The sequence below is a fragment of the Passer montanus genome, unplaced genomic scaffold (assembly GCF_014805655.1).
Source record: "Passer montanus isolate IOZ18808 unplaced genomic scaffold, ASM1480565v1 scaffold39, whole genome shotgun sequence".
In the NCBI taxonomy this organism is placed as follows: Eukaryota; Metazoa; Chordata; class Aves; order Passeriformes; family Passeridae; genus Passer; species Passer montanus.
Genome location: NW_024368707.1, coordinates 5,535,469 through 5,562,692, shown reverse-complemented (window position 1 = coordinate 5,562,692; position 27,224 = coordinate 5,535,469). Strand labels below are relative to the sequence as shown.

The 27,224-nt window shown below is 47.1% G+C and overlaps 1 protein-coding gene across 2 annotated transcripts; it reads left to right on the top strand.

The window, feature by feature from the left end:
* Nucleotides 1-648: 648 nt before the first annotated feature.
* HGD (homogentisate 1,2-dioxygenase) lies at nt 649-25,518 on the top strand. 2 transcript variants are annotated; one of them, XM_039717992.1, is made up of 14 exons: nt 649-804; nt 5,892-5,963; nt 9,040-9,128; nt 10,800-10,905; nt 13,681-13,740; nt 14,214-14,305; nt 14,898-14,932; nt 16,068-16,147; nt 16,277-16,376; nt 18,709-18,833; nt 19,402-19,506; nt 20,651-20,777; nt 24,382-24,563; nt 25,147-25,518. In XM_039717992.1, the coding sequence occupies exons 1-14, from the start codon at nt 790-792 to the stop codon at nt 25,276-25,278; spliced, it is 1,320 nt and encodes a 439-aa protein (XP_039573926.1). In that variant the 5' UTR covers nt 649-789; the 3' UTR covers nt 25,279-25,518. The 2 variants fall into 2 exon arrangements, with proteins under 2 accessions (XP_039573926.1, XP_039573925.1); XM_039717991.1 differs by lacking the exon at nt 649-804 and adding an exon at nt 1,271-1,518.
* Nucleotides 25,519-27,224: the final 1,706 nt, after the last annotated feature.

Here is a 27,224-nt window from a genome sequence, read left to right as displayed (position 1 = left end):
CGGGGGGTTGAGATTTCAAAGTAAAAAAAAATCAAATAAAATCAATTGTGTTTTTTCCCCTGCAACTTCTGGAGTGCAGAGCTGCTTTCATTAGTATTCTGTAGCTAAATGCTTGCTGCCACTTCTTCCCCAGCAACAGCTTTCTTGAAGAATATTAATATTTCAGAATTTGTGAGTTTCCCTTACTAGCTCTAATCACATGAATACCAAATTCTTCCCTGCTTTTGGCCTCAAAATGCTGTGTAATGTTGCCACACAGTGTTTCACAAATATCACTACCTTCACCACGATGAAGATGTGATCTCTTCTATCCCCAGTGTAACACAACTCAGGAGAATTAATGAACAAATATTTGCCACACATTTAGAGGGTTATGTCTGAAAATTGCTAGAGGTACAATTTACAAAAGGAGCTTATAAAACAGTTGCAAAATGGCTTTTCTTGGTTCTAAACACCTTGTTCTTTCCCCCTCCCCATGTGTGGGAGCTATAACCCCTTTTTTAACATCTGAGGGGGAGCAGGGGTGATGAGGAAACCCAGTCCCCCTCACCCCCTGTTTATTCAGATCGATCCTGGGGTTGGTTCTGCAGAGAAGGGCGTTTGGTTAAACACACACCGGGCTGAGCAAACAGGTTGAAAATTCCCTTGGACTTTCTCACTCCCAGCACTGTCAGCCTGCCTCCAGCCCAGCTCAGTTGATCAGTGAGCAGGCTTTGCTTGCCAGGCTGCTTTGGCCAGATACCTGCTCGGGGTTTGTGTCTGCTCCAGGAGGAGGATAACCAGGAGGAGATGACAGGCCTGCAGGTAAGAGGTCGGGTGCCTGGAACCCACCAGTGCTGGCTGTAAACACCCTTTCTCTGCTCACACTAACTTTTTGGGGCTCTGTTTCATTTTATTGTGCCCCTTTTTTGTGTATCAAGGTGTGTTTTTAAAGCTTTCTTGGGATGAAGTATTTTGCTGTGTTTCATCTATAAATAAGCATTTCTCTCCCTCTTCACCTTCTTTGGAAATCATTTTTGGTCAGGACCGCTTCATGGTGGGAATTGTCCTTTCCTGGTGGGAGTTGTCCTTTCCCCACCCTCTGCATGTGCCCCTCCTCCCATCCTGGCTGCCAGGGGGTGTTTCCCCCTCAGCCTATGAAATCTGGCTGGCAACATCTGCCCAGATGTTGTGACCTTGGCCGCATCATCTTCCCCGGCAGCCCCAGGAGTGGCTCCATTCAGGGTTGTTTCTCAGTACCCCTTGCAGGGCACTCTGGAGCAGCAAGGCTCTGGCCATGCCCTCCCCTCCAAGCCCCAGCAGGGCAGCTGGCAGGAGCTTTCCCTGCAGCATTTGCCAGAGCTTTGGGAGAAGGGTGTGATAAGGGGGTTTGTGGCTCAAGCATAGGAACATGAGATTTGCAGCCCTGAATCTCATCAGCACCTCACCACTGTCATGGGGGGCCAGCTGCCCCACAGCCACTGGGGTGCATGGGCTGCTGCAGCAGGCAGGAGTGGCAAGGCCTTACCTCAGGACATGGTGAGTCTCAAGAACTTGTGTAGGATCATCATATTTCTCCCTGGACTTTTGGGATGTTATTGTTACTAAGCCTGCTCCTAGTTCTGGAGATACAAGTGTTTGCTCCTTCACCACCACCTGTAATGCTCATTATTTTACTCAGTGCTCTCACAGGTCTCATTCACCTCTGAGGAGTCCTGTCTCCTCAAACAGTAAGATTTCACTGTGCTTCTTCCCTGCCTGTCCATGACACTTCCCAGCTCTCACTATCCCCTTTCAGCAGCAGGGCAGCCTTGTCCCTGTACCATTCCAGCTGGTTCATATCATGGCTGTGACTGCATATTCCATGTCCATCTTTGACTCACTCCTAGCAGCCCTGATGCCTTGCTGGCCATTGTGGCTGTGGCTGCAGGCTGAGCGTGGCTCTGCCTGGAGCTGCCCATGGGAACAGGCTGCTCTGCCAGCAGCTCCTCTCTGGGACGTCACACGTGTCCCTACTCCGTCATCACCTCACCTGCTTCACCTTCTCCAGAAACCTCTCCTCCAGAACTGTTGGTTTGCCCTTCCTCTCCACTCCCCTGGCATCCATCCCTCTCTTCTGTTTTCTGCAGAGTGTCATGTCCCAGCCTAGAGCTGAGCAGCTCCTTTCAGGAAAGGTCTGGCCCAGGACCATCTCCAGCACTTTTGGGGAACAGGGATGTTGAAATGTCAGGGGAGGTGTCAGTTTCTTCTGGGGATATTGGCCCTGCATCACCAGGGCAGAGCTCTGGTTTGTGTGCTTTGGCTTCAGCCTGCAAGGAGGCTGTGGAGCACCACACAGAAGGTGAGAGACCTGCTCTGCTCCTTGCCCCAAATGCTCATGTCAATGTTTCTGCATTTGTGTTAAACACTCCAGGGCTCACTGGACTGAACTGATAAAAAGTGCCATGCTTCTTGTTGAGAGAAGAATGTTGTTTCCCTGTGTCCTGCAGCAGGAGCTGATAGAGAAATATATTATGCAGTGTTTGAAGAAGGGTCTTAATTATTTTGCAGAGTATGTGTTCAGACTTCAAATGTGTTTTTCCCATGCCTGCTGTCTAATCTGGAGAACAAAAGGTTATGGTTTATAGGTCAGAGCACGACACCCATTGTGAGCACTCTGCTTTACATCCCAGTTATTCCAATCAATGAGCTATGCTGAATTTTTTATGCTGTGCTGGGCTTTTATCTCTCTCATTTTATCGAAAAACTACAAAACAAAAACCAAAGTGGCGTCAGATGAACACCTAAGGTCCTGTTGGCATAAAAATCTACAGGATCTTGAACAAAATAACAACACTAGTTAAAAGCAGGACTGAAAACAAAGAGCCACAGAGACTATTTTGTGTAACAGAGAAACCAGCCGCTCAATTACAATAGTGCCCATCAACTTACCCAGCCTGGAGATTTCAATAACTTCTCTAGGAACTGCAGAGGCCAGGCAAAGACCTAGAGGGAAGTGCTCTGGTACTCAAATCAGGCTACCACGTCATGGAGAGGGGTTGGGTTCCATTTTCACAGATTTCTCAGCCCAGGAATGATGCTCTGCTGCTGGGCAGGCAGAAGGAGGTAATTTCCCTTGGTTTGGGGGCACCTTGTGCAACAGAAACTGGGAAGTGGGAGGTGGGTCTGGAGGGTTGGAAGGGAGAAAAACCATGATGTGCCTGGCCCTTTCACTGCTACTCCCACCCAACCTGTATCAGCAGGGTCCCTGCACAGTGCCCCAGAGCCCTGGAGCATGACGATTCCAAGGCATGCAGGGAGCACGTGCCAAATGCCAGCTCCCTGCATGCCTTGGAATGGGCATGTAGAGGAGAGAAACCTCTCTGAGGTATGCCACAGGGAAAGAGAAAATGAAACAGGGAATGAGAAAAGCCACATCCAATCTCTAGGCAAAAGTCCCGGAGCCACACTCAGCAGCAGCAAGGCGTCTCCCCTCCAGCAGCTGCAGTCCTGCCAATGTCTTTTTTTCAACCCTCGATGCAGTTACCTGAGAATTCTTTTCTTTTTTTCCTTGGCAAGAAAGAATTTATTGGACCAAACAATGATGCAGCAGCTTCTGCTGCCACTCTGGAGGCAGCAGGGCAGTGCCACCCCCTGCAGCCCCTGGTGCAGCTGGGGAAGGCAGCAGCTCAGCATCCAGCCCATGGAAAGGGCCCCCTGCCCTGCTGCACTTGGGCACAGAGCAGCTGCTTCCACGAGATGGTTCTTTCTTTCTCTGGCCCAGCAAGCAGAGGCAAAAGGACTTCTGGGGATGTGGATGGGCAGTTCAGATGTGCAGATCTCCAGCTTTTTAGGCTGAAGGACAAGGGATGGATTTGCCACAGCAGAATCTCTGTGCCTCCTGTCCCCCTGACCCCAGCAGTGTGGCACGGGGCTGCAGGGAGCACACAACTCTTGCCAGGTACACAAACCCTCCGAAGAGCCACTGACTGTCCCCTCCCAGCCCTCCATCAGCACTCAGCAGAGCCTGTCAAATCTTGCTGGCTATGTTTCCAGAAAATCAGCTTGTTCCCTCTTCGTCCTCTTCTCTCTTTCCTCCTCTTTTCACCAGGGCTGCCCCGAAGGCAAATGCTGGGACAACCTCCGTGTTCCCGGTAAAGGAGGATGCAGTGTGGAAGTCTCAGTTCATTCTGGAACTGCTGCAGTCCCATCAGATATTGCTGCATTTCCGTTTAAAAAAGGGAGGGGGGAAGGAAAACGGGGCGGGTGGGGGGAATGTTCCAATACAATACATTTGCCAAGGCTGCTTAGGTGACCTACTGCTTTGCATATCAATATGCTTCTTGCAGAACCCAGCGGAGAGCAGCTCCTAGCGATGTATATTCATTTACAAGACGAGAGAAATATCCTCCCTGAGCCGAGGGAAACCAGGATGTTTTCAGGTTCAGGCTGAGCAGGGCTTCCAGCCAGCCTGAGTCCCCTGGGAATGGTCTTCTCTTACAGGTGGCTGAAAGGAGCCTGAGGAAAACACATGATTTCTCAGGAGGTTTCAGGCTTGCTCTCTGAGTGTCTACTACACTGGGAAAATTACAAGGGGGCTGCAAATTGCCCAAGGTTGAGCACCCCTGGGGGGAATAATCCAGGTGCTGTAATACTATATATAAAATAAACCAGGTTATGGGGGCATCTGTCCACTTTAATCTCAGACCTGTGCCTCCCGGAGGCTCGTACCATGCTGAGGATGGTCCCTGCTCCTGCCAGGGCTGCTCAGTGCTGCTGACAGCCAGGATGTGTGACAGCCAAGCCTCAGGGCCCCTGGGCTTTGCCATCCTGGCACCGCTGCCTGAAGGCTGATGAGCAGCCCCGCTACTCTTGCAGTTGTTAGAGGGCAGCATTAATATTTAACTCTTTCCCCAGACCACGGGGCTGAACCGCCAGTCACTGCCAAAAAACACCTCTGCGTTCATGCAGAGTTCAGCAGAGCTTCCTTGTGGCTTCCTGTAGCATCTGAAGGGACTGTATTTACATTTCTGACAGTGCAAAGCTAAGGTCTCTGTTATTCCTGCTTCCCTTATGTGTCTCAGGCTTGCTGTGTGCTTTTCCCAGGGCTGCAAAGCTTGGATCTGCATCATTTCTATCCTGTGGCTTTTAGCCATGCTCAGACCATGACAGCTGTAGGCAGGGCAGGTATGGGAGGACGTGTAGTCTGTTCCATTTGTGGGTCTCTTGGGAATTCACTGCTCTAGAGACCCAGAAAATCACCCAGTAATGGATTAATTCTACTTAGTACCATGGTGGACACTTTATGCCCAACAGGACAAGGCTTACTCAGGGCAGATCAGTGACACGGTTTAACTTGGCTGTCTTTCCCTTCATCTCTCATCCCATCTACATCCTGACCTTTTCTTTGAGCATGGGGATTTATCACAAGGCATGCCAACCGAATGATTCCCAGTTTCATTCTCTAAGAATCTGAGGACCCAGTGAACAAATTTGCAAGGCAGTCTGGAGATTTTGGAGCACCCATGACTGAAGCAAAGTCAGATTGAGCGTGAATGGTGCTAGCACACATCCATGATGTTGGTGCACAGTTCTTCCTATCAATCACCCTGTTGTCCTTGAGTCTGACAGTATATGTGATATTTGGGTTATTTCTCAAGTGCCTTGATGGAGCAGAATGCAGTAGAAGTAGACATACAGTCTTAGGAGAGCAATTCCTGTCTGTGCTTCCCAGCCCACCGCACAGTTAGCTAATGAAGCAAATCCAGGAGCTGTGAAAATGGTCTGTGGCAACATGCAAGCAGACCACTTGAGAAAGTCTTAATGCATACAAAAAGCCTGGAAAAATGCATGGGAAAACAATGGGTGGGTTGTTTGGAGAGGTTTTAATTGTGTTTTCAAAATGGTGATGAGCTGTGTGCTTTATTTTACAGTACATGTCAGGATTTGGAAATGAACATGCTTCTGAGGATCCACGCTGTCCGGGAGCTTTACCGGAGGGACAGGTACTGAGGGGTTTTTAAGTGTTTTATCAAAATGCACTCTTGAGTGAATATCTAATCCTTTGGCTTCTTTTCATCTTAACATGTTTCCTTTCTCTCTGTCACCATGAAAATCTCCAGGAGCTTTCTTAATACAAGACTGGAATAATAAGATGCTGGCAGAAGTCAGAAATAAAGATTTCCATTAATACTTTCTATTTTAAAGTTATTTGTGAGCTTTCAAATTTCACCTTAGGTGTTAAGACCTGCCTAAATTACCTCTGCTCAGCAACAGGGTTTTTTTTTTCCCTAAAGGAGTGTGCAATACAAGTGGCTCAGCCACACTGAGAAGGAAGCCACCAGCTCTGGATCAAACCAGAGCAGAAGTTTGAAGATTGGCATGGAGATATGCTCATGCAGGAGAGGCATGCAGGAGATTTCAGAACTTCTGTAGGAATGGGGTTCAATGAAGCTGACATACAAATCTTTTGCAGGGGGGAAGCTTCTTTGTAGGGAGGGAACATGAACACCTGTAATAATAAACTGATAGATTAATTTTTAAAAGTAACTTCTGAACATGTTTTCATGAAAATAAATTATATGGGGTAATTCTGTTTTAAGGGAAGGAATTGCAACCCATGCAGCACTACCCTCTTGGTGCCCAAAGGTGAGAATGAGACCCTGAAGAATTAAACCTCTCTCACCTCCTTTTGTGCTGGTCTCCTTTACACCAGCACACACTCTGAGGCTGCCTGTGGCTTCCCTTGGATCTCCTGCAATCTTGGGACTTGGATGGCAGCACATCTGCTATGAAGACAGGCTTAGAGGGTTGGGGTTGTTCAGCCTGGAGAAGAGGAGGCTCCTGGGAGATTTTATAGCACTTTCCAGTACCTAAATGTGGCTACAAGGGATCTGCAGGGGGGCTTTTCACAAGGGCAGGTAGTGGACGGGACAAGGGAAACTGGCTTTAACCCAAAAGAAGGCAGGCTTAGATTAGATATTAGAAAGAAATTCTTTACTACGATAATGGTGCAACACTGGCACAGATTGCCCAGAGAAACTGTGGATAGCCCATGCCTAGAAATATTCTAGATCAGGTTGGATGGCGTTTTAAACAACCTGGTCAAGTGGGAAGTGATCCTGTCCATGGCAGGTTGGTTTAGGGTCCCTTCCAATCCAAAACATTCTAGGGTTCTGTGACTTGGTGCTAAGCTAATTACATCCCTTGGTGCTCCTCTTCCCCATCTATGCAAAGAGGCCAGTAGAATTAAGGTCAAATGAAGACTTTTTCAACTTTTGCCTTTCCTGAGTTTCCTGGATTTCCCCAGCTCTGATATTTGTCATGTTGTGTGTCAGTGAGGACACTAACGCACAACACAGGGACACATTAAATGCAAATGTCCCCTAAGTCTGCATGGCAGCCCACGGTGTGCTCACAAGAAAGGCAAACTGCTGTGCTGGTTCAGGCTGGTAGTTTGGCTGATGCAGTGTCTTGTTACTGAGGCTGGCTAGACAAAAAATGTAAGATAGAGAAACTTAAAACTGGAAGATCAATAATAGTGGCTGCTGGTCTAAAAAGGCACTGGGATGTGTGGATGTGCTCTTTGAGGATTTCCCAGCAGCACCATTTGCCAGAGCAGACTCCTCCAGCCCCTGGCTGAGGTGCTCTCATCCAGACAGAGTGTGGACTCTGTATCAAAAGAGTTAATAGAAAAATCTGAAAACAAGTTAGACAAAAAAGATTTTCAGTCCCAGGAGTGGATTCTTTTTCCGATGCAGTATTTATAAGACTGGCATCTGCAGGAGTGCTGGCTAAGATAAAAATTCCAAGGGTTATTGATCCTCCTGCTTCACTGCATACCCGTATTGACAAGATGGAAGTGGAAGGTTGGAAGCTACACGAACTCAGAGAGCTTTAGCTCTCCCCTCTGCCTGCCTCTCAGGGCAGGGTTTGATACTGTATGGATGGCTGGTCTGTTCAGCAGCAGGATATAGGATGCCATGCCTTGCAGGAGGGAGATGGGACAGCAAATGGTGTATGACTGTCCCACTGGGGTGTTTCATGCAGCTCTGGGATGTCTTTGCTTCTTGCTGATCTCGAACAAATAGATGGTGGCCTACTTAGATCAAAATGCTTAGTTTCTGTTCTCTGAAAAGGAGGACTCTGTCCTCCAGTTGTGAACTCATAAGGGTTGCTAAAACTAGCAACCTGTGCTAGTTGTGCCCACAGCTCTGCAAAGGGGGAAATGCCCCCTTTGTACTCCAAAGAAGGGCTCTCACTGTGCAGAAACCCTGCAGGTCACTGATGCTTTTGGGCAGCAAGCAGCACTGTCAGGAGGAAGCAGTATGACACCAAAACACCTGCTCTGGGCACCAGTTCCATAGGCAGAGGGCAGGAGAAGGGGGAATTCAGTGCATTCAGCTTCTGTGTCTTTATTAGCCTTTTGGAAAGGCAGCCAGACAGGATGCTCTGGGGTAACACTTGGTCTGAGAGAAGTTTGTGCTCAATACCAGTGTGCTTTTCAGTCTGTATTAACTGGGAATTATTTCCTTTTCCCTGATAATCCTGTTTCTGACCTTGTGCAGCACTGCCCCTTGCAGCTTACTCTGTTGCTGCCCCAGTGGCTGTGCTGATTCCCTAGGGCACTTCTGTGGCATGTGGGAAGGTATAGGTTGGATAGTAGGAAAAAATCTCTCACCAAAAGAATAATAAAGTACTAGAATGCTCTTCCCAGGGAAGTGGTAGAATCACCATCTCTGGATGTGTTTAAAAAAAGGCTGGACATGGCACTTGGTGCTATAGTCTAGATTCTGAGTCGAGGTGTTAGGGCATAGATTGGACTTGATGATCTTAGAGGTCTCTTCCAACCTCATTATTCTGTGATTCTGTGTGATTCTGTGCAATGGTGTTTGGGGTCTGGCTGGTGCCTCAGAGGAGCAAGAACACACAAGTACTGGAGCTGAAGCACAGCCTCAGGAGAGCACAGCACCCTACAGCATCAGGGTGCTGGGTGCCCAGGTCAGTGCTCTGCTGGAGGCTTCAGAGCCAAGTTCCATGCCACTGCTTCTCACTCCTTCTTTTCCTTCTCCTCCCCTGCAGAACAACCCCCAGGTGTGCCCCTACGGCCTGTACGCGGAACAGCTCTCGGGCTCTGCCTTCACCTGTCCCCGGCCCACCAACAGGAGAAGGTACCGTGACCCCTGGCTCTGGGGGGGATGTGGCACTCGGGGAGTGGTGGAGAGGCTGTCTCAGTGCCACCAGTGCTTTCTGTAAGCCTAGAAAGGTAAAAAAAGCCCTGCTGTGCACTGGGAAAGGGCCAAGGACAGGAGACCACAGGTGAGGGAGAGAAAAGGCTTTGGTGGGGCAAGTGGGTTAAAAAAATGCTGAGAAAAGGAGTGATTGGGGTGGGAAACAAAGTGGTTTTCTGAGGGAGATGAGGAAGGAGGGGGATGTTCACAGGAACCACAGAGTCCTGATGGGTTATGTGTGCTGTGTGAAACAACCTCAGGGTTTCAGCCCTGCTGCTTCTATGGAAAGATCACCCTGGCCCTGGCACTGGTAAGCAATTGATGTTGCACAGTGTCAAAGCCAAGCCTCTGAGAAAGATTCTTTCCTCCTAAGGGATGTTCTGCACAGTGGTTGGGGCCAGTGAGCTGCTAGCTCAGTCTGTTCCTATTTTGGGGCTGTCCAGGGCCTCAGAAAAGTGCCAGGCACCCAGCATGATCTTAAACACCTCAGCAGTGCTGGGAACAGCTTGTTCCAGCCAGCAGCAAGATTCCCAGAGCTCTGTCCTGGTTGTCATGCTCCAGCCATAACCAGATTGCAGAAGATGGGTTTCTCTTTTTACTTCTCCCACTGTGGCTCTTCTGTCCCTTTTGCTGCTTGTTCAAATGAAAGGCAAATGCATCATCTGAGATGCCTCTGCTCTCCAGGCTGGTGCCAGCTCTCAGTGTGCGTGGGAAAGGGATGAATCATTGTTTGCTGCACGAAGTTGTCCTTGATGGAATTTTTCAAGCTCTCAAGGGAGAGCTCCCTCCTCCCCTCCCCAGCTTGCCCAAACTGCAACCACCAATGTTAACACATCACAAGCATTGGCTGCCCTGCCTAGCTGAGGCTTTTCTGATCACCTCTGCTCTCTCACCTGACTGAAAGCCCAGCTTTGGTCTTGGCTGCAGCATGCAGGGTGTGTGGATGCCAGAGTGGCAGTGCTGGCAGGGCCCACACCCACAGCAGGCAGCAAGGAAGGAGAGCGATGGTCCCAGGCAGTGACAGAGGCATGGGGAGCCTCCTACAGCAGCAGGAAGCTGGGCTGTAGGAGGCTCCAAACTCTGGGCTTTGCTGCATGGGCATGGCATATCAAGCAAAGGATGCTACTTTTGTAATTCATCCAAATTCAGATACAGGCTATCTCCAGAGAGCTCCTCTGTTCTTTCCATTGGACACTGCTCACCCCTGTCTTGTCTGAGCTGTTTTATAGCTGTGTTTAAACAAGCTTCTTTTTCCAGCTGTGAGATTGCTGTATTTCAGCAACAGAAAAAGCTGTATTTTTATTTTTTCATATGCATATGTGTGAACGTAGACATAAGCAATTACATGCAAATACACGTATAGACATTTACCTATATAAAGCAGGACATGTTTGTATTTAGAGCCCATAATAAAAGCCATCTCTCTGGAAACCTCTGGCTGTGAGCTGTTGTTTGCTATGTAATTTTAATATTACTAATTTGATATTTAATAAACCTTTTGCTCCACTTGCCACTCATGTAAATGTTATTCTAGGAGCTCAATCAGCCAGCAGCTACCCAGAGGGTTCAACCTCTTCCCCAGGCTAATCCAGGTGTTTTCCTTGTTTGTAGCTGGCTGTATCGAATCCTACCTTCAGTCTGCCACAAACCCTTCAAACCTCTTGAGGAGGGCCACTTGACACACGACTGGGATGAAATTGAACCTGACCCCAACCAGGTAACCATGCTGGAAGGAGCTCTGGTCCTGCCAGGAGGATATCGCCGGCCAGGGGCTATGTACAAATCACTAACGGGATGGGATTGCTAGGAACGTGCCTCGAGCCATTTTATTTTTCAGCATCAGTCTCATTACATGGTTATGGCAATGGGAAGATGCCAGCAGCTCACATCCCAGGCAGCAGATCAAGAACTTAATGTTACAACTTGCTTTATAAGTTTTTTGACCAATCACACAAAGCAAAAGCATATTGACAGTAGTTCCATCCAATTGCTATAAACACATGTACTTTCGGTTAAAACAATGTTTGATTGTTCCATCCAATTGCTATAAACACATGTACTTTCGGTTAAAACAATGTTTGCTTTTTTCGAATAGAATACCTGCTTGTAAGCCTTAAAACACAATGCACAGAGCTCCATTATTAAGCTTAGAACTTCCTAATATCTCGCTAGATATACTTTTTTGCAGCTTAGGGAGTTATTCTACACAAGCGTTAATACACAGACCATTGTTCCATTTGTCCTTACTTTTCTACTTTTTACATTATTTTTCTGCTGACTTATTTTATGGCTACTGCTTAACTCTAATCACAGTTCTGCTGTCTCTGAGGCCTGCCTTTTGCAGCTTTCCCCAAACTTTCTGATTTTATAGATTCCCACAAAGGACAGTCAAATGTCAAACTAACCAGAAGTGCAAAGGCACTGCGTTGCAAGAAGTCTGAAGGAGCCACAGGTTCCTGGGGGTCTGACCAATTCAAAAGCAGGGTCTTGTCTGCCACCTGTTCATTGTTCCTCACCACAGTCACCCAAGGAATGACAGCCCTCAAAGCTTGTTGCTTCACCTCTTGACAGATCCTTGTGCTGCTTCCCAGCACGGCTACAGTGCCACAGGGTTAGATCTGTGCTACCTGGTATCTCCCCTGGGGCTCCTCCTGGCCACTTTTTAATCTGCTCTCTCTTCTCCTTCAGTGTCCCCCATCAAATTCTCATGCCCCAGCTCAGCCAGCAAAGCAGCTGAGTGTCTCTGGCATCCATCCTGTCCTTCCCTGTGCTTTTGGAGAGGCTGCTGGCTGCCAGCCCATTTCTCTGCAGCCCTCATGGGAAATCTAGCTTCATTCTGGAGAGTCACACAGAGAGATGGCATTTGTCTTCCTCTGTTACAGCCTTGCCATTGTCTTTAATCATGATTTCCTCCCTGCCAGCCCCAGAACATTTGGTTTTGCTAATCTGTTGCCATTCTCCTCTCACCATCATCTCATGGTCATTGGTTTTCACTTCTCTCAGGTTTTGCCCTTTGATGCATCATGATTAGCTAATTTCCAGCCTCCTGGCAGCCTCACCATTTGTCTAAATAATTTCCTGGATCTGCTGGAATATGTTTTCCAGCCATTGACCAGGGAGCAGTGACAGGCACATATTTACATGCCTTTGGTGCTCCTTCCCAGATAAAGCTCCAATGACTTCTGTTATCACCTCATCCATCCTTGATGTCCTTTGCATCCCACATCTACCTTTATGATTATTTATCATTACAGTAACTCCAAGATGCCCAGCTCTCAAGCATGTGAAACCATTTCCGTGTAGTACTTTTTTTGTCTAAGGAAACAGCAGCAAAGCTCCTGCCTACTTCCTCTCTTGCCACTTTCAGTGGCAACCCCCAAACCCAGAAGAGTTATTTCCTGGCAGTAAGTGGGAGCCACCTTCCTGCTTTCCATTTTATCCTCTCTGAAGCAAAGTTAGAGACAAGGTTCAGTTTGCTGGACAACACCTACTCTTGCCTGAGATGCTTTGTGTTTCACCCAGGTACTTAAGGAGCTTCAGCAGTCCTCATGCATCTAAAAAGATGGCCATATGGAGGCACCTCATGCAAAGCCCATTGAAGTCAGTGGGGAAAATGACACTTTAAAATTACCCAAGGACAATGGCAGAATTATAAAAGATGACAAAACTGAAAAGGAGTCAAATGTGATGAAAAAATATGGGGTAGCATCTGAGCGAGAAATGCTGAAACAGAAGAAAGCTCTCCAGACTGGAACAGAGATGACAAAGAGAAGCTATGATTGAGAGGCAGGGAAAAAACAAATACCAATAACAAATGTCACAGTAAACAAACAAACAAAACCAAACCAACCAACCAACCAAACAAAAAAGCTCCAGACAAACATAAACTGTGGAACTTCTTGTGAGAGGATGCAGGTGGATTCAAATCCAACAAATATTTTGGACTCCTCTGGCACCTTCTGCCTGAGGACCTTGATAGGCTTTGCAAGAAGTAATTAGTGCTGCTCATGGCTCCTGCTCATGCAGGCAGAGCTATTTCTGCTTTGGATGGGGGGAAAATGAGGTGGAGCAAACAAAAATGTCATGTTTGGGTCACAGAAGGACTGAATCATTTAGCATTGGAGCACAGGACCATAACAATTGGACTACAGAAAGCTGCTTATCTGAATTTCTTTGCTCTCAAAAATGTTGTTGTTAATAGAGGCAGATTTTAAAGAGGATTTTTTTGACCTTGGCACTACACAGACCTGCCAATTATTTTACAAAATGATGATTAAAAAATTTTAAAGCCCCCGCAAAATAATTTTTTAAATTAAAAAAAAACACTTGTAAACCAGATGATCAAGGCAATAAGGAAAGAGAAAAGAGAGGAAAGAGACAGCTCAGCAAGGAGAAGCAGGGGGAGGACAGGGGCCTACTTTCTTTTGAATTACCACCATTTGTGTTCTGATCACTGCCATCTCCTTCTTGTTTTTTGTTTGCTGCAATGTAGCTGCGGTGGAAACCTTTTGAGATTCCAAAAGCCCCTCAGAATAAGATGGACTTTGTGAGCGTAAGTTGGGGAACCAGGGCATCTGGGCATTCTCCATCTCTGTTTCCCCTCAGGGGGTGGCAGGGCACACAAGATGCTCAGAACTGGGGTAATATTGACAGTTTTGAAACCACTGGGCTTGCAGAGCATCTGTGGGAGGGGAGAGGATTGCAGACCCCAAGCAACTGGCAGTGGGCTTGATTTTCTTCATTGACTTTCAAGGAACTCTTAAAGAAATAAAAAAGCCCCAACCCTCAGTTTTCCCCAGACCCTTGGCTGGAAAACACTAGCTTACACGGGTTTTAAGAAACCCTTATTATATTAAAAAGAATCCAACATATTTGACAAAGGACCACACAGAGGAAGGCTGGTAGCAGTGTGGGAAGTGAGAGAGGAGGTGAGACCCAGCAAGAGGGTGGGGTGAGGGGAGGAAAGAGGGCTGCCCCTGCTGCCCTGTCTTCTGCTCACTCCTGGTGCTTTGGGTTTGCCTGCAGGGACTGCACACCTTGTGTGGAGCTGGTGAGCCCAGAGGACGCAATGGCATCGCTGTCCATATTTTTGTCTGCAACACCTCCATGACTGACAGGTCAGTGCCTGCTGTGCTGGTGGCTCAGGCTGCTCCAGGCTGTCTGTTTGCCATCAACTGGAGTCCAGCTCCCAGCATCCCTCTGTGCTCTGTGTTCCTGTGTGCACAGGCAAACGTGTTCTCCGTGTCCACAGTGGGTTGTGCTCTGTGGTCAAACACCAGAGGAGTGCCTGAGGAACCACCAAGAGAAGTGGGCAGCTGGACATGGGGGTGCAGCAAGAGGAGATGTCTTGGATTTAGGTCCTCTAGCTACTCCTCAGAATTCAACACACATGCAGCAGGCATTGCTGCTCCCTGCAGTGGCCCAGGGGGGAAATCAGCCCCACTCCCCAGCTTACAATAGCTGATGTGCCCATGAGTACAAAGGCAGGGACCTGGCAGAGGTCAGAGAACATCCTGTTTCCAGGCTAGGACATTTACTTAAGAGTTGGACTTGATCCTTGTGGGTCCCTTCCAAGTCAGAATATTCTGTGAATTTGTGAAAATCTGCCATGTCAGTCTCCCAGCTCAAAACTCTCCAGCTGTGGCTGTGATGTGCACAAATGCATGGGGCTTATAGCACCTTAACCTTACTGTTCCCCTTTTTCTTTAGATGCCTTTATAATTCTGATGGCGACTTCCTGATTGGTGAGTTGATGCTTTGGCTTCTTTTTTTCCTCCAGTTGGTTCTGCCTGGGCTACCACCTGCCTCCCTCTTTGTTCTTCCAGAGCCTGGGGCTCTATGGCCAAGATTTGGAGGAGAGGGTTGGCTTCACCCCCATGCCATGCAGATTTGGTGTTCTGGCACCAGCTCGGCGAGTTGCACTGCTCCTGTGCCAGACCTCAACTCTTTGAGCAGTGACCCAGCTTCCACCCTGACCATGGTGCTCAGGGACCATTTCCCAGTGCTCTCCAGACTGGTATTAGACACGCCACAGGCAGAGGTTTTCTGGCAATCATAAACCTCAGGATTTCAGAGCAGCTTACAGTTAGATGCCTTTGTTGCTTTAGCCCAATATTATTTGGCACGGCAGCTTAGCTCCCATGCTGTGCCAGCCTCAGGCAACCAGACTGCCACAGTGAGTGTGGAGGTTGACACATAAAGTCCACACATGCTGAAAAATATTCTGAGTGGTATCAGAAGGCAGATATTTGCTTGTATCTTTCTTGACTAAGGAACAGGAATGCCTTCGGGACACCAACAGGAACATTTGTTCCATCAAATAGCTATTAAATTGTTCTCACTCACCTCCCTCACTACTGTGAAGTAGAAGTGCCAGGGCAGGTTCTGTAAATCTACTAGTTTTTCAAGTCAAAATGTGAGCTCTCCTGTGCCAGAACAGTCATGGAAAACAATGCAGATGTTAGCAAGAGTATTGCTTCTACCCTCAGGAAGCAGTTATTCCCAGACATCTCACACTGCCACAGTCCTGACAAAGATGGGTACATGCACTGTTTCGTATGAAGATTGTGAGACAGAGAGGTATGAACCCAAATGTATCAAATCCCATTTATCTGGACTGTGGTGCAAACTTTACACCAAGGGGCCACGAAGTTTTGGCTCATACAAGTACCTTCTGTGACATGGGGAGGATGGAGCTGGTGAGGAAGCTTCACCCCGGGGCTCTCTGTTGCAGGAGTCTGCATGGGAGCCCAGACTCACTGTGTAGCTGTGCCAGAAAGGGCCCATTGCTCTTCCATGGAGCCTGGGTGCTCTGACAGTAAGAGAAGGTGGCAGTCATCATGCTACTTCAGCTCCTCTGTCTGCATTTTGTTTCCACAGTGCCCCAGCAAGGAAAACTGCTCATCACAACTGAGTTTGGGAAGATGCTAGTGGAGCCCAATGAAATCTGTGTCATCCAGGTAAGGGCTGAATGCACCTTGCCTGTGGCTCAGAGTCAGATGTTGGAGCAAGCCAACTCCTGCATTCACATGCTCATGGTTTGTCAGCAAAGTCCTGGGAGGATCCTAGTATCTTTCTTTATTTTCCAGCAAGGAATGCGTTTCAGTGTGGAGGTGTTTGGAGAGACCAGAGGCTACATCCTGGAGGTGTATGGGGCACACTTCGAGCTGCCTGACCTGGGACCCATTGGTAATAATCTCCTGTTACACCTACAGTGAATTTCATAGGGACAGGCATGAATTACAAGCCCAAATCCATCACATCCTCCCATGCACATCTCCTTTACAAAGAAGCTTTCCGTTCCAGCACTGTTATTCCTCAGAAGAGCCAAAAAAATGTGACAGACTAGTTGTCCAGAGATTCCCCTGGCACTGAAGGGACCATTTATCTCCCACCCTCTTTTCTATTGTTTTCTTTTCAGTTCTGGTCAGCTTGTCCCCATCTGCTGTCTCTGAAGCTGTTCCTACCAAAAGAAACCCAAGAGGCCATCACCACTGATGCCTTGTACTTACAGATACAGCATAAACTGGAGTGATAGGAGAGAATTTTCCTGGTAAAAGGAAGGGCAGATTTCAGAGGCAACTGAAAATGAGATATTCCTGAAGGCCCATTTTAGATTTAAACAAGTGGTGTTTTCCCCCCTGCTTCAGTTAACAGAGGAACCTTGGAGCTCTAGAGTGCTTTAGTGTCAGAAACTGCTTCCTCTGGAGAATTAGAAACCAATAAAATGAGCAGCACTGGAGGGCTTGGATCAGCAAGACATTCACATCTCCGTGTGGCGCTGCTGGGGAGGATGTGCTTTCACTGAGTGCAGGTCTAGCTCTCAGAAATCACAGATCCTCTGTGCCAGATGCCTCCTGCTCTGTGCAGAGTCACAGATCACGAAGGCACAGCCTTTTGCTGTCGTGACAAAGATATTGTGAGGGGACACAGCATCTGAAGGCCTGCTGCCCACATCATGATTACCCAGTCAGCTTTCTGGCAGTGCTCAGCTCAGGTTATGTCACCTTCCTCATCCCTTGGGTACTTGCCTCCAAATTTATCTTGCTGAGAAAAACACCTCCTGGTTGCTTCTACTAAGATTGTCCCAGGGAAGGGAAGTGAAACTCCTCTTTTAACAGCTAAAATAACTACAAAAACAGTGCCAACAGTTCTCCACTTTCAGAGTGGTGTTTTGGGGTTGGTTGTTTTGTTTTAGGTTGGACTGAGGCTTTTTTCCCCACTAGATGTTTTTAGCTCTCTGCGTGATCTGGAGGACTGGCCATGCTTCAAGGAAATTAACTGGTATTGTCATTCAGTAACAAGCTTGGTGTGACACATCTGCCTTCAGGGGCATTTGTATCTCACTGACATGGTAGAAGTGAACCCGGTCCTCCTTTCACTGGAGAACCAACCCAATCTGCAGCTGTTTAGTGGAAACCCCCCTTGAGCATCTCTTCTGTGTGACATTCTGGGCACATAATTTTCCACATGGAGCTTACAGTGATTTTTCAACAGCTTGCCTTTTAGCCAGCTGCAGCTTTCTGCCATCCCCCACTTATCATACCCTATGCCTGCTCACTTGATTATTGATATGGTTGCCCAGCCTGTTTGCAATAAGTTTTCCCATTAGCTAGTTTTTCAGACACAGTTAGACTTTCTTTAGCATTTTGGTTTGGTGGTTTTTTAGGGTTTTTTTTGTCTACAGAAGGCAGGAATCTATTATAAGGCTTACTTTCTGGAGAAAAGAAAAAGACTGCACTTGCCTGTAAACCTTTTCAGGAGGTGGTAATTACAAGAGCTCCTCTTCTCACCATCTACCCACCTTCCCCTCAGAGACCAAGATCCTTTGTATTGCAGTCTTGCTTTATTTTAACTTCACCTTTCACTTGAAAAAAGTGACAGCTGGAGAAAAGCAGTGACTGTTAAACCTTAGCAGCAGGTAGTAATGTCTGCATTTTTATCCAAGAAATTCAAAACCACTTTGTAACAATAATACTAACGAGGAGAAGAATGCTCCAGCACCCGTATGGTGCTTTGCACTTTGAAAATGCACTCTTTGCATTAAGCAACCCCTCAGTATGCCCCGAGTCTGTAGGTATCACTATTTTATTGCTCTCTTTGTTAGCATTCAGAAATGTATTTGGCTGCCCCCGTGACATGCCTTGTAACTTCTGCATGGCTAAGCATCCTGTCAGCAGGATGTCCAGGAACAGAGAGCAATTCATCCTCCATTTTTCACTTAATTCCTGGTTGGTACATGCCTTTAATTGAGGATGACGTACTAATCTTGTTCTGAAGGCAACTGGTGGGACCTCTCTTAGTCACAAAGGGAGCATGGACTTGAATGCTAGGATGAATTACAATCACCTACTCATAGGAGCACAAGAAGTACATGACTATTTCAGGTTTCATGGTGGCCAGGAAGCAGTTGGGTCATTCATAACACAGAAGGGTACCCACAAAGCCAGGAGATTGCGCCAGCCTCTCACTTCCCTGGCAGATTGCCCAAAGAGCTTTGTCACCTCTCCTTCTTTCCCAGGAGCCAATGGCCTGGCCAACCCACGTGACTTCTTGGTGCCCGTGGCATGGTACGAGGACCGCCAAGTGCCAGGGGGCTACACAGTGATCAGCAAGTACCAGGGCAAGCTGTTTGCAGCCCAGCAGGTGAGGATGCCTGGGAGAACAGGTAACACTGAAGTGCAGTGACTGCCAGTGCATGGCCTGGGATATGCAGCTCAGTAGCACAGATGTCATTTCACAAAGTCCTGCTTACTTATGTGGAGCAGAACTGAGTCCTTGTCTTCTTGGGTCATTCCTTTTCCCAGCTGAGGATCCTCCGTCTGGGAAAAAAGTGTTTGTGAAGACTTTGTTGTCCAAAAACTCAACAGTGGTCTTAGCCTCCATATGTTTATAGTGACAACGTAGAAATGAAGAACTGGTGCTACTGTGAAAATCCAGAATTTCCTTACCAGAGAGCTGGTGTTGCAGCTGGCCTTGTCCAAACACTGCCTGAGCACTCAAAGGTTCTTAGAGACCAAACCCCAGAGGCTCACCAAGCATAAATGCTGAGGAAAACCTCGTTTTCACAACACTGGGCTGTGCTTAAAGAGCTGCCAGTGTACCTCTAACCAGTACTAAACCCACTTTTCACTTGGGAAAGAGCAGCATGCTGCACATGTGCAGCATGTTGGAAGGCTGTATGTGGTAATCCTCTGTCTCTTTGCTTTGCTAGGATTACTCCCCCTACAATGTTGTAGCTTGGCATGGGAACTACACGCCATACAAATACCACCTGGAAAAATTCATGGTCATTAATGCTGTTGCTTTTGACCACGCGGTAAGTTCTGGAACTGAGCAAGGCAAAGAAAAATTTTGTGGCCACTGTACCACCCAAGTCCACCCTGAGCTCCAGGGGCTCTAAGTGTCTTAGAAAATATGTTGCACTCTAAGAAACAGTGTGAAATCTTTAGTGCCGCTTTCCCTGGGTCCAAACCAAGGTTTCATAGGAGAAGACGTCCTCTTTTGTGGTACAAACACATAACTGGAGGTTGGTCAGCTTCTTAAACAGTTCTGTGCAGCTTAGCATAGAATTTCTGTGCCCTGGAGGAGGAGTGAATACTGATGCCAACATACACCGTGCAACTCAGCAAAAACACTGTTGCTTCAAATTTTTGCCTTGATTTATTTCTTGCTATTGGACAGGCTCCTTCCTCTGGTTCCTCTGAGTCCAGCACTGAATTTCATTTTGAAGAGCTGGCAGCTTTTATTGTAATAATTTCTGGATTTTATGGAAAATAACTAAGGCCAAAACTAATGTAAGCAACTCATCTGAAAAGGAAACCAGTCCAGTGGGAGAGATGCCCACAGCAATGCAAGTGGGTGTGCAAGGGAGACTGGAGCATTTCTAGTGAGAAAACCAATAGAAAGTATTGTTTAAAACTCCAGAAAAATCTGCCAGGAGAAGGACAGGTTTGGGATCAAAGCCCAGAAAATCATTTTACTGGACTAGAGATTTCAACAAGCCACTATTTCTCTGCAATTTCTTCTCCATTTGTAAACTAACAGGGCCATGAGGGTAAATGCCTCTAGCAGGATGTTCCTGTCCTCTGCAAATGGCTAGGGAAAAGGTGTAGTTTTGTGGTAGGAATGTTGGAGATTGCTCCTGGAATTGCAGTACCTCATCTTGCAGGGTCATGCACCCTCCTCATTTATGCTGCCAGCTACAAGGGCCAGGATGGGAAGGATTGTCGAAGCTGCTCAAAGGAAGAACCATCCAGACCTATTTCTTGTCCTCCCTGTACAGCATGGAATTGAGTGCTGTTCCCCAGGGTCCCACATCTCATCCACACCATCAGGTGCGGGTGACAGAAGTGTTTAGGCAAGGGAGAGGCTGTATCGATCAGCTTTACCACCTTGGTGCCCTGAGCAGACAGCTCTGAGCCCTGCTCCATTTCATGCTTTTTTGCTTTACTTTTTTCCAGGATCCTTCCATCTTCACTGTCCTGACAGCCAAGACCACCCGTGCTGGAGTGGCGCTCGCTGACTTTGTCATATTCCCCCCGCGATGGGGGGTAGCCAACAACACCTTCCGCCCTCCCTACTACCACCGTACGTCCGCGCTTCCCAGGCTGCGCTTGAGTCTGGGACTGCAGGAAAGAAACAAGTCTCCATTTGTTTGAGAGCATGTGCAGGGGAGCTGCAGTCTGGTTTGTTGTCCTTGGCTTAGTTAGTCAGCTTCTTGGAGTCAGTCAGTCCCCCCTGGAAAATGGACAAATCCAAAGATGTTCCTATTTAAAGCATCTCATGAAAGTTTAGAGGTGATGGGCTCATTGCTTCTGCATAGATGGATGTGTCTGTACTTGAGGGGCTCCCAGAGAGCCCAGGTGCATATTGAACTTGGCATTGTACAAATGAGTCAGATATTGTCCTATCACCCAGCCATGAATCACTTAGTATCTCATCAGAGTACATATATAAAGAACAGGAGAAAGGGAAATATCATATTACAAGCGGTGAGAAGCCCAGAGGGGTGTAGAGCTGGCACTTGTATGGTGAGATCAGAGTTACAGCAAAGGAGGGAATTGGCTCTCCACAGCCCTTCTTTGCCACCTGCACAGTGATGGAGGTATTGCTCACATTTAAGAAGCCAGTGATAAGGAATTGGCTTCTCAGGCAGGGAGTTGGTTGATGTTTTTTGGATTTGGTTGCCATCTGCAGACCTGGTTTCTTTTTTGGCAGTTTTTTGGCTTCGTCTTGGCAGAGCATGGCAACATGTTGCATTGAATGGATGCTAGAAATCCAGTTCCCAACATGGGACTGCCCTTCCAGGGAGAGGATGAGACATCCTGCTCTGTCAGATTGAGAGAGAAAGCTTGGCCATCCTGCACGCCTTACATCAACAGCTAACAGGCTTCATCCCAGAAGATATCAAGTGACCATGCTGTGGTCACTTTGAAGTGCTGAGAGAAGTTCTGCACACTTACTAACCACAGTTTAACAGCCAGTTCCTTCTGCCACTTAAATTATTTCCAAGCACCTTGGAGGCCAGCAGAATTAGTGGCACTGCAAACATAGCAGGCAGCTCTGCAGTCATCTGAGTAAATCCCACAGGCAAAGTCCTGCCCTGTCATTCTGCTTTCATTTGCAATAATCAGGGTGACAGGAAAACACATCTCCTGGCTGGCTGGGATAGTGCCAAGACTCTTTTCTAGACCCTAGGAGGTGAGACACACTGCTGGTTAACTACGATGAAGTTGCTGCTCATCAGCAGAGCTGTGCTAATTTTACACGGACGCATTGTGAGCCATAACAAATATGAAGTTGTTCAACCTTGCTTCTTTTGTGCTAAAAGACAGAAAAAGCTCTCCTTCTCTTGTCCACGTTGTGATGATCTAAGAGCACCCATGAGGACAGCTGTGGCTGCCATAGCTCCTCACTTGCCATAGCTCCTCACTTTTGATGGCCAAAGCATCTTGTCCACGTTGTGATGATCTAAGAGCACCCATGAGGACAGCTGTGGCGGCCATAGCTCCTCATTTGACCACAGCACCTCAGCCATAAGCTGGAACACTAAATTCATGCTGAGCAGGTTGGTTGTTTGCTCTACCCCAGCCATGGAGGGGAAGAGCTTGAGTGAGTAAGGCAGACATTGTGATTGTCAACTATCTATCAACTATTATCAACTGCACACGTTAATTCCTGCAATTAGTGCTGTGACGAGAATGTTGTTGCATTAAGAGAGGTATCGCAGGACTGAACAACTCTGGGGTAGAAGTACCATACTGATTCCAACAAGTTCAATTCTGCTGAACTCCCCTCTCTCCAAGTATTTCACCAGAGACAACTGCACACGTTAATTCCTGCAATTAGTGCTGTGACGAGAATGTTGTTGCATTAAGAGGTATCACAGGACTGAGCAACTCAGGGGTAGAAGTTCCATACTGATTCCAACAAGTTCAGTTCTGCTGAACTCCCTTCTCTCCAAGTATTTCACCAGAGGCTTATTTTGCATGCCAGAAATCCTTTGTTGCCTCGTCTCCTCTGGTGCAGTTGAAAGCCTGTGTTCAGAGAATTTTGATGCACTGAAGAGTTATGGTTTTCATACTTCATTAACTTTGCTCCAAGTACAGCAATGGTGTTTCAAAAATATTACTCTTAGACACCATAACAATTTCACTTACAAAGGGGGCCATACAGCTTGTAAATACTGACTTCTCCTGGCTACATTTACATCCTTAGAGGCTGTGAATTACTCCTAAGTACTTTTGAACATAGACTGAAAATATCTGGTATACTTTTTATACCATGGGCATATATTACTTCTCTCTGAGAGAGTGCTTATGTGATTCTCATTATAGTGGGTCCTTAATACCTACTGGCCACTAAGAGATTTTTAACTTCACCATATCCTGCTTGTAGACAACACTATTTAATTAACAGGGAAGGGAGGCACACCTAAGTTGTTTGGGTTCATATATGAAATTCACAAGCGAAAAAGAGACTAGATTCTGCTCATCTCCTAAGTTCCAGGCTGGTTTCCTACTTACCTGCCCAGTCTTCCTAAGAGATATTAAAATTCCTGTTGCAGACAAATTGGCTATCAACTCTCAGGGTCTGTACTGCAATTTAAATGTGCCAAGTGCAGTACATGAGGAGGTTCAATGAAAATCTTGTAACAATCCAGTCCTACATGAGACACTGACAACCTGGAATGAAAATTAATGAATGTTTGTATACATATATAGGCCAACCCCACTTTGAGCTAAATTAGTTTTGCTGTTAAACATTTCAGAGCCTGGATTGTACTTAACAAAGACTGAACTAGTGGTTAAAAAGAGCTATATATAAAATAGCTAGGGAAGCATGTCCAGGTTTTGCAAAAACTACCTGCTGAGCAGAAAGTTGCCATATTGTTTAGTCACATCAGCTGTAGGAAAGCTGAAAGCTTCGATGACAGGTTTTAAAGTACTTTCCTTACAGGGAGCATAACTCAGTAAGTACTGAATGATTAGATACAACTATCCTTGCCTAACTTAGTGGTATGTTACTCAAGTGGTTTCAGAGTGTCTACTGAAAGTATTTTTCCTCAGGGAAGGACAGAATTTGGCTTCTTGTCTTTGAGAATACAGTGGCTGTAGAGAAGTAGGCAGATAATGCATGAATTAAAAGCATAAGGTAGTGAAGTGGCTGACTGCACTAGAAGTGGTAGAAGAGTATCAAAATAATTTCCTGCTTATAACCTGGGACAGCAGAGCAAGCTCTCTCATAAGACTGTTGATCAGGTATATTGTGTCTGTAACACAGGAATGATTATACAGAACTTCCTTTCCAATGCTTCACAGTCCCTAATGCAAGTCTGTAAAATCAGTTTACACCATGCAGTCCGTATGCAGGTGTATTACTAACACAACTTGAGATGCAGGAAAAGCACAGGTCTATCAACATCATTTAGGGATTGATGGAACCCCTTTCGTTAAGGTGATTTCTAATGAACGTCCTTAATCAGGGAGCTCTGTTTCTCAATCAGGTAGTAAAGTCCTGTACAACCTTACAAGCATTGCCTGATGTCCCCTGGCGTGATACCCTGTCTAGAAACTTCCACTCCACCCTGTGCTTGGCCCAGCTTAGCTCATGGGTTTCAAGGAGCTCACAGCCTGTCCATGATCCCTCCCAACCACCCTTCTCTGCAGCCTCTTCTCTTTGCCTCCTGCAGGGAACTGTATGAGCGAGTTCATGGGGCTCATCAAAGGCCATTATGAAGCAAAGGAGGAAGGTTTCCAGCCGGGAGGTGGCAGCTTGCACAGCATGATGACCCCTCACGGGCCAGATGCTGACTGCTTCGAGAAGGCGAGCAAAGCCAAGCTGGAGCCGGAGCGGGTCGCAGACGGGACCATGGTAAGGAGCCAAGGGAGCTCGGAAGAGTTGGGGTAGAGCATGGCATAGTGCCCACTTTTAAACTAAAGCCTAGTTCTGTCACTTCTTGCTGGCAAGTTGGAAAAGTACTTGAACCCAACTGCTGCAGCATTCAGCTCCCTTATCAGTGAGCACTGCTCAGCTCCCAGGAGCTCCCCTGGAGACATCCAATGCCAGCCAGCTTTGATCATCTGCCCACATAAACTGCTGCCTGAGCAGGAAGCTGGGAATTTCATTTTTGTCTTAGCCTATGGGCAAAGAAGCAAACAACCTGACTGTCCTCTTGTCTCTACCCCTTAAAATCTAATGATCAGCAACAGACCTTGAACTAGAGCGTTTGGATCAACCTGGCTTTTCTAGGCAGGCAGGGAGTCCAAAGTCACTCCTGAGACCTGACTAATTCCAGCATTGCATTGCCAGATCTGAAGAGCATTCTCCCTGAGCTGGTCAGGCTGAAGAGAGAGCCTGGAAATACTGGACCATGTATACAAATTCTGTTTGTGGTAGAGAAGACACCTTGCCTGGATTTCCTTTTACCCTAACCTACCTTTCCTCTTCCCAATAGGCCTTCATGTTTGAATCATCCCTCAGCCTTGCTGTCACGAAATGGGGCCTCCAGACCTCAAATCGCCTAGATAAAAACTACTACAAGTGCTGGGAACCTCTGAAAAGCCATTTCAACCCTAAATGCAAGTAAAGGGAAGTGCTTTCTGCAACATGAGTGAAAGAAGGCAGGGAAATCCAGCATACCTGCATGTGATGGCACAGTCAACTCGGGCAGTGCAGAATGCTCCAGCACAGACTGGCACTTCCACCAGCTACTGAGCCATGAAAATGATCATCCCTAAGTAACCTGGGAAATGCAGTAGAACCCATCATTATTCTTATCTTTCAAGTATCTAATTAAAGCTTTCCTGGTGACATGTTGAAGCTGAAATACTTGTGTGGCTCTCACCACATGGGCCTGGTGTGAAAGCTGCACCTTGTGTGGACATGAGGTGCTAGCTAGCTCCCATTCACAGGGCCTCCTGAAAATACACCCCAGTGTGTCTCTCCCAGGGAGAAGCTAGGGACTGACAAAGCATTGTATGCTATCTGTATGGAAAGAGCTTTATAAACAGAGCTGAAGGCTCTACCAGGCCTAAGCCCACCATCAGAGCAAGCCACTTCAACCTGTTCATCATGGAGGGCTGCCAAGGAAAGACTTGGTTGTCAGGAAAGTAGACCACCAATGAAAAAAGGTGGGAAATCCAAAGCACTTCACTGCTAGGTGAGGGAAAGTTTCTATTCCACACTTTGGCCATCCTGCAATATTGACTTGTTTGTCAACACTTGACAAATTCTCTCCCTAGCTCTGTGCTAATCTGCAGCATATCAAATGTGAAAGGGCTTCTCTGGCCAGTCCAAGCATTTGTCCTGGGGAAGGTACCTGGAAAAAAATTCAACTGCAGACACCATGGGGGACCTCAACATTGAGTGGAGTACGCAAGCCTCACCCCCAGCTGGTGAATTCCACAAGGTGGAGGGAGCAAGCAAAGTTCCCAAGTAGGGAACCAGGAGCACAGCCCAGGCACCCCACACTTCAGGCCTGTACTTTAGCACATACCCACGTGGAAGTTTCTAAACCATGTGCCACCAGATCTATGTTTCTTACTTCCCCAGAGAAGCAATTTTCCCAAAGAGAAGAAAATGCAGACCTGTGACACACAGTTACCAGTCAGTTACATCCATCATCAGTTTTGGATCTGCACAGGTCCTTGGGGAAAAAAAAGGCATCAGCTTTGAGCAAAGTATTATGAAATCTACATGGAGACTTTTACTCTAAAATAGCCAATTCAGAAAAGGACATTTGGGAGAATCAATTTGCCAGAGAAGCTGATTTAATCAGACTGATCCAGGGATAAATGAGGTCTAAATGTTTCACAGGCAGAGGGGAAGAGCTTGTTTTCTGTTTGGAACCAAAATTATCATCCAGTGACCTACAGGCTTGAATTTCTCTCATACAGACAAATCACCAAGGCATATATGGGTGGTAACACATCAGCCAAGGGTAAAATTCCACAAGGCACATTCACTTTCCTACCTCCACCCTAGATATCTGAAGGGAAACCTCTTTCCTTCCTCACTGCACCCAGCACCACTGCCCCAAACATCAACCCCACCTCCAGCAGCATAGCATGCTCATTCCTAGGAAGAAAACAGCTTGGAGAGTTCTGGAAATAACAAGAGAGAAAAGTAGGGCAGCCTTTCCCCAAGCACCATGCCCTAATCTGCAGGGATATAGCATCAGAGACTCAGGGCTGGAAAGGAAAGGGCTGTGGCAGGTGCCATGAGCATCAATCCAACGCTGCCCTAAAAGACCAGAGGCACTGTGCTCATCCACAACCCATCCCGAAGCATTTGCTCAGCTGGCCTGAAACAAATACAGCTGCAAGGGAGAATTTACATGTGTGGCAACTCAAGTTCCAATTAGCTGAGGAAATGGGTCCTGGGAGATCAAATTAGTTTGTGGCAGCAAGAATAGCTAATTTAGCATGCTCAGACAAGCAATTATTTCTTTCCCTAAATACCACTCTCTCCATGCACTGATGCCTCTTTGCACTGGTCCACAGCTCTATCTTGTAATATCATTTGTGACAGTCT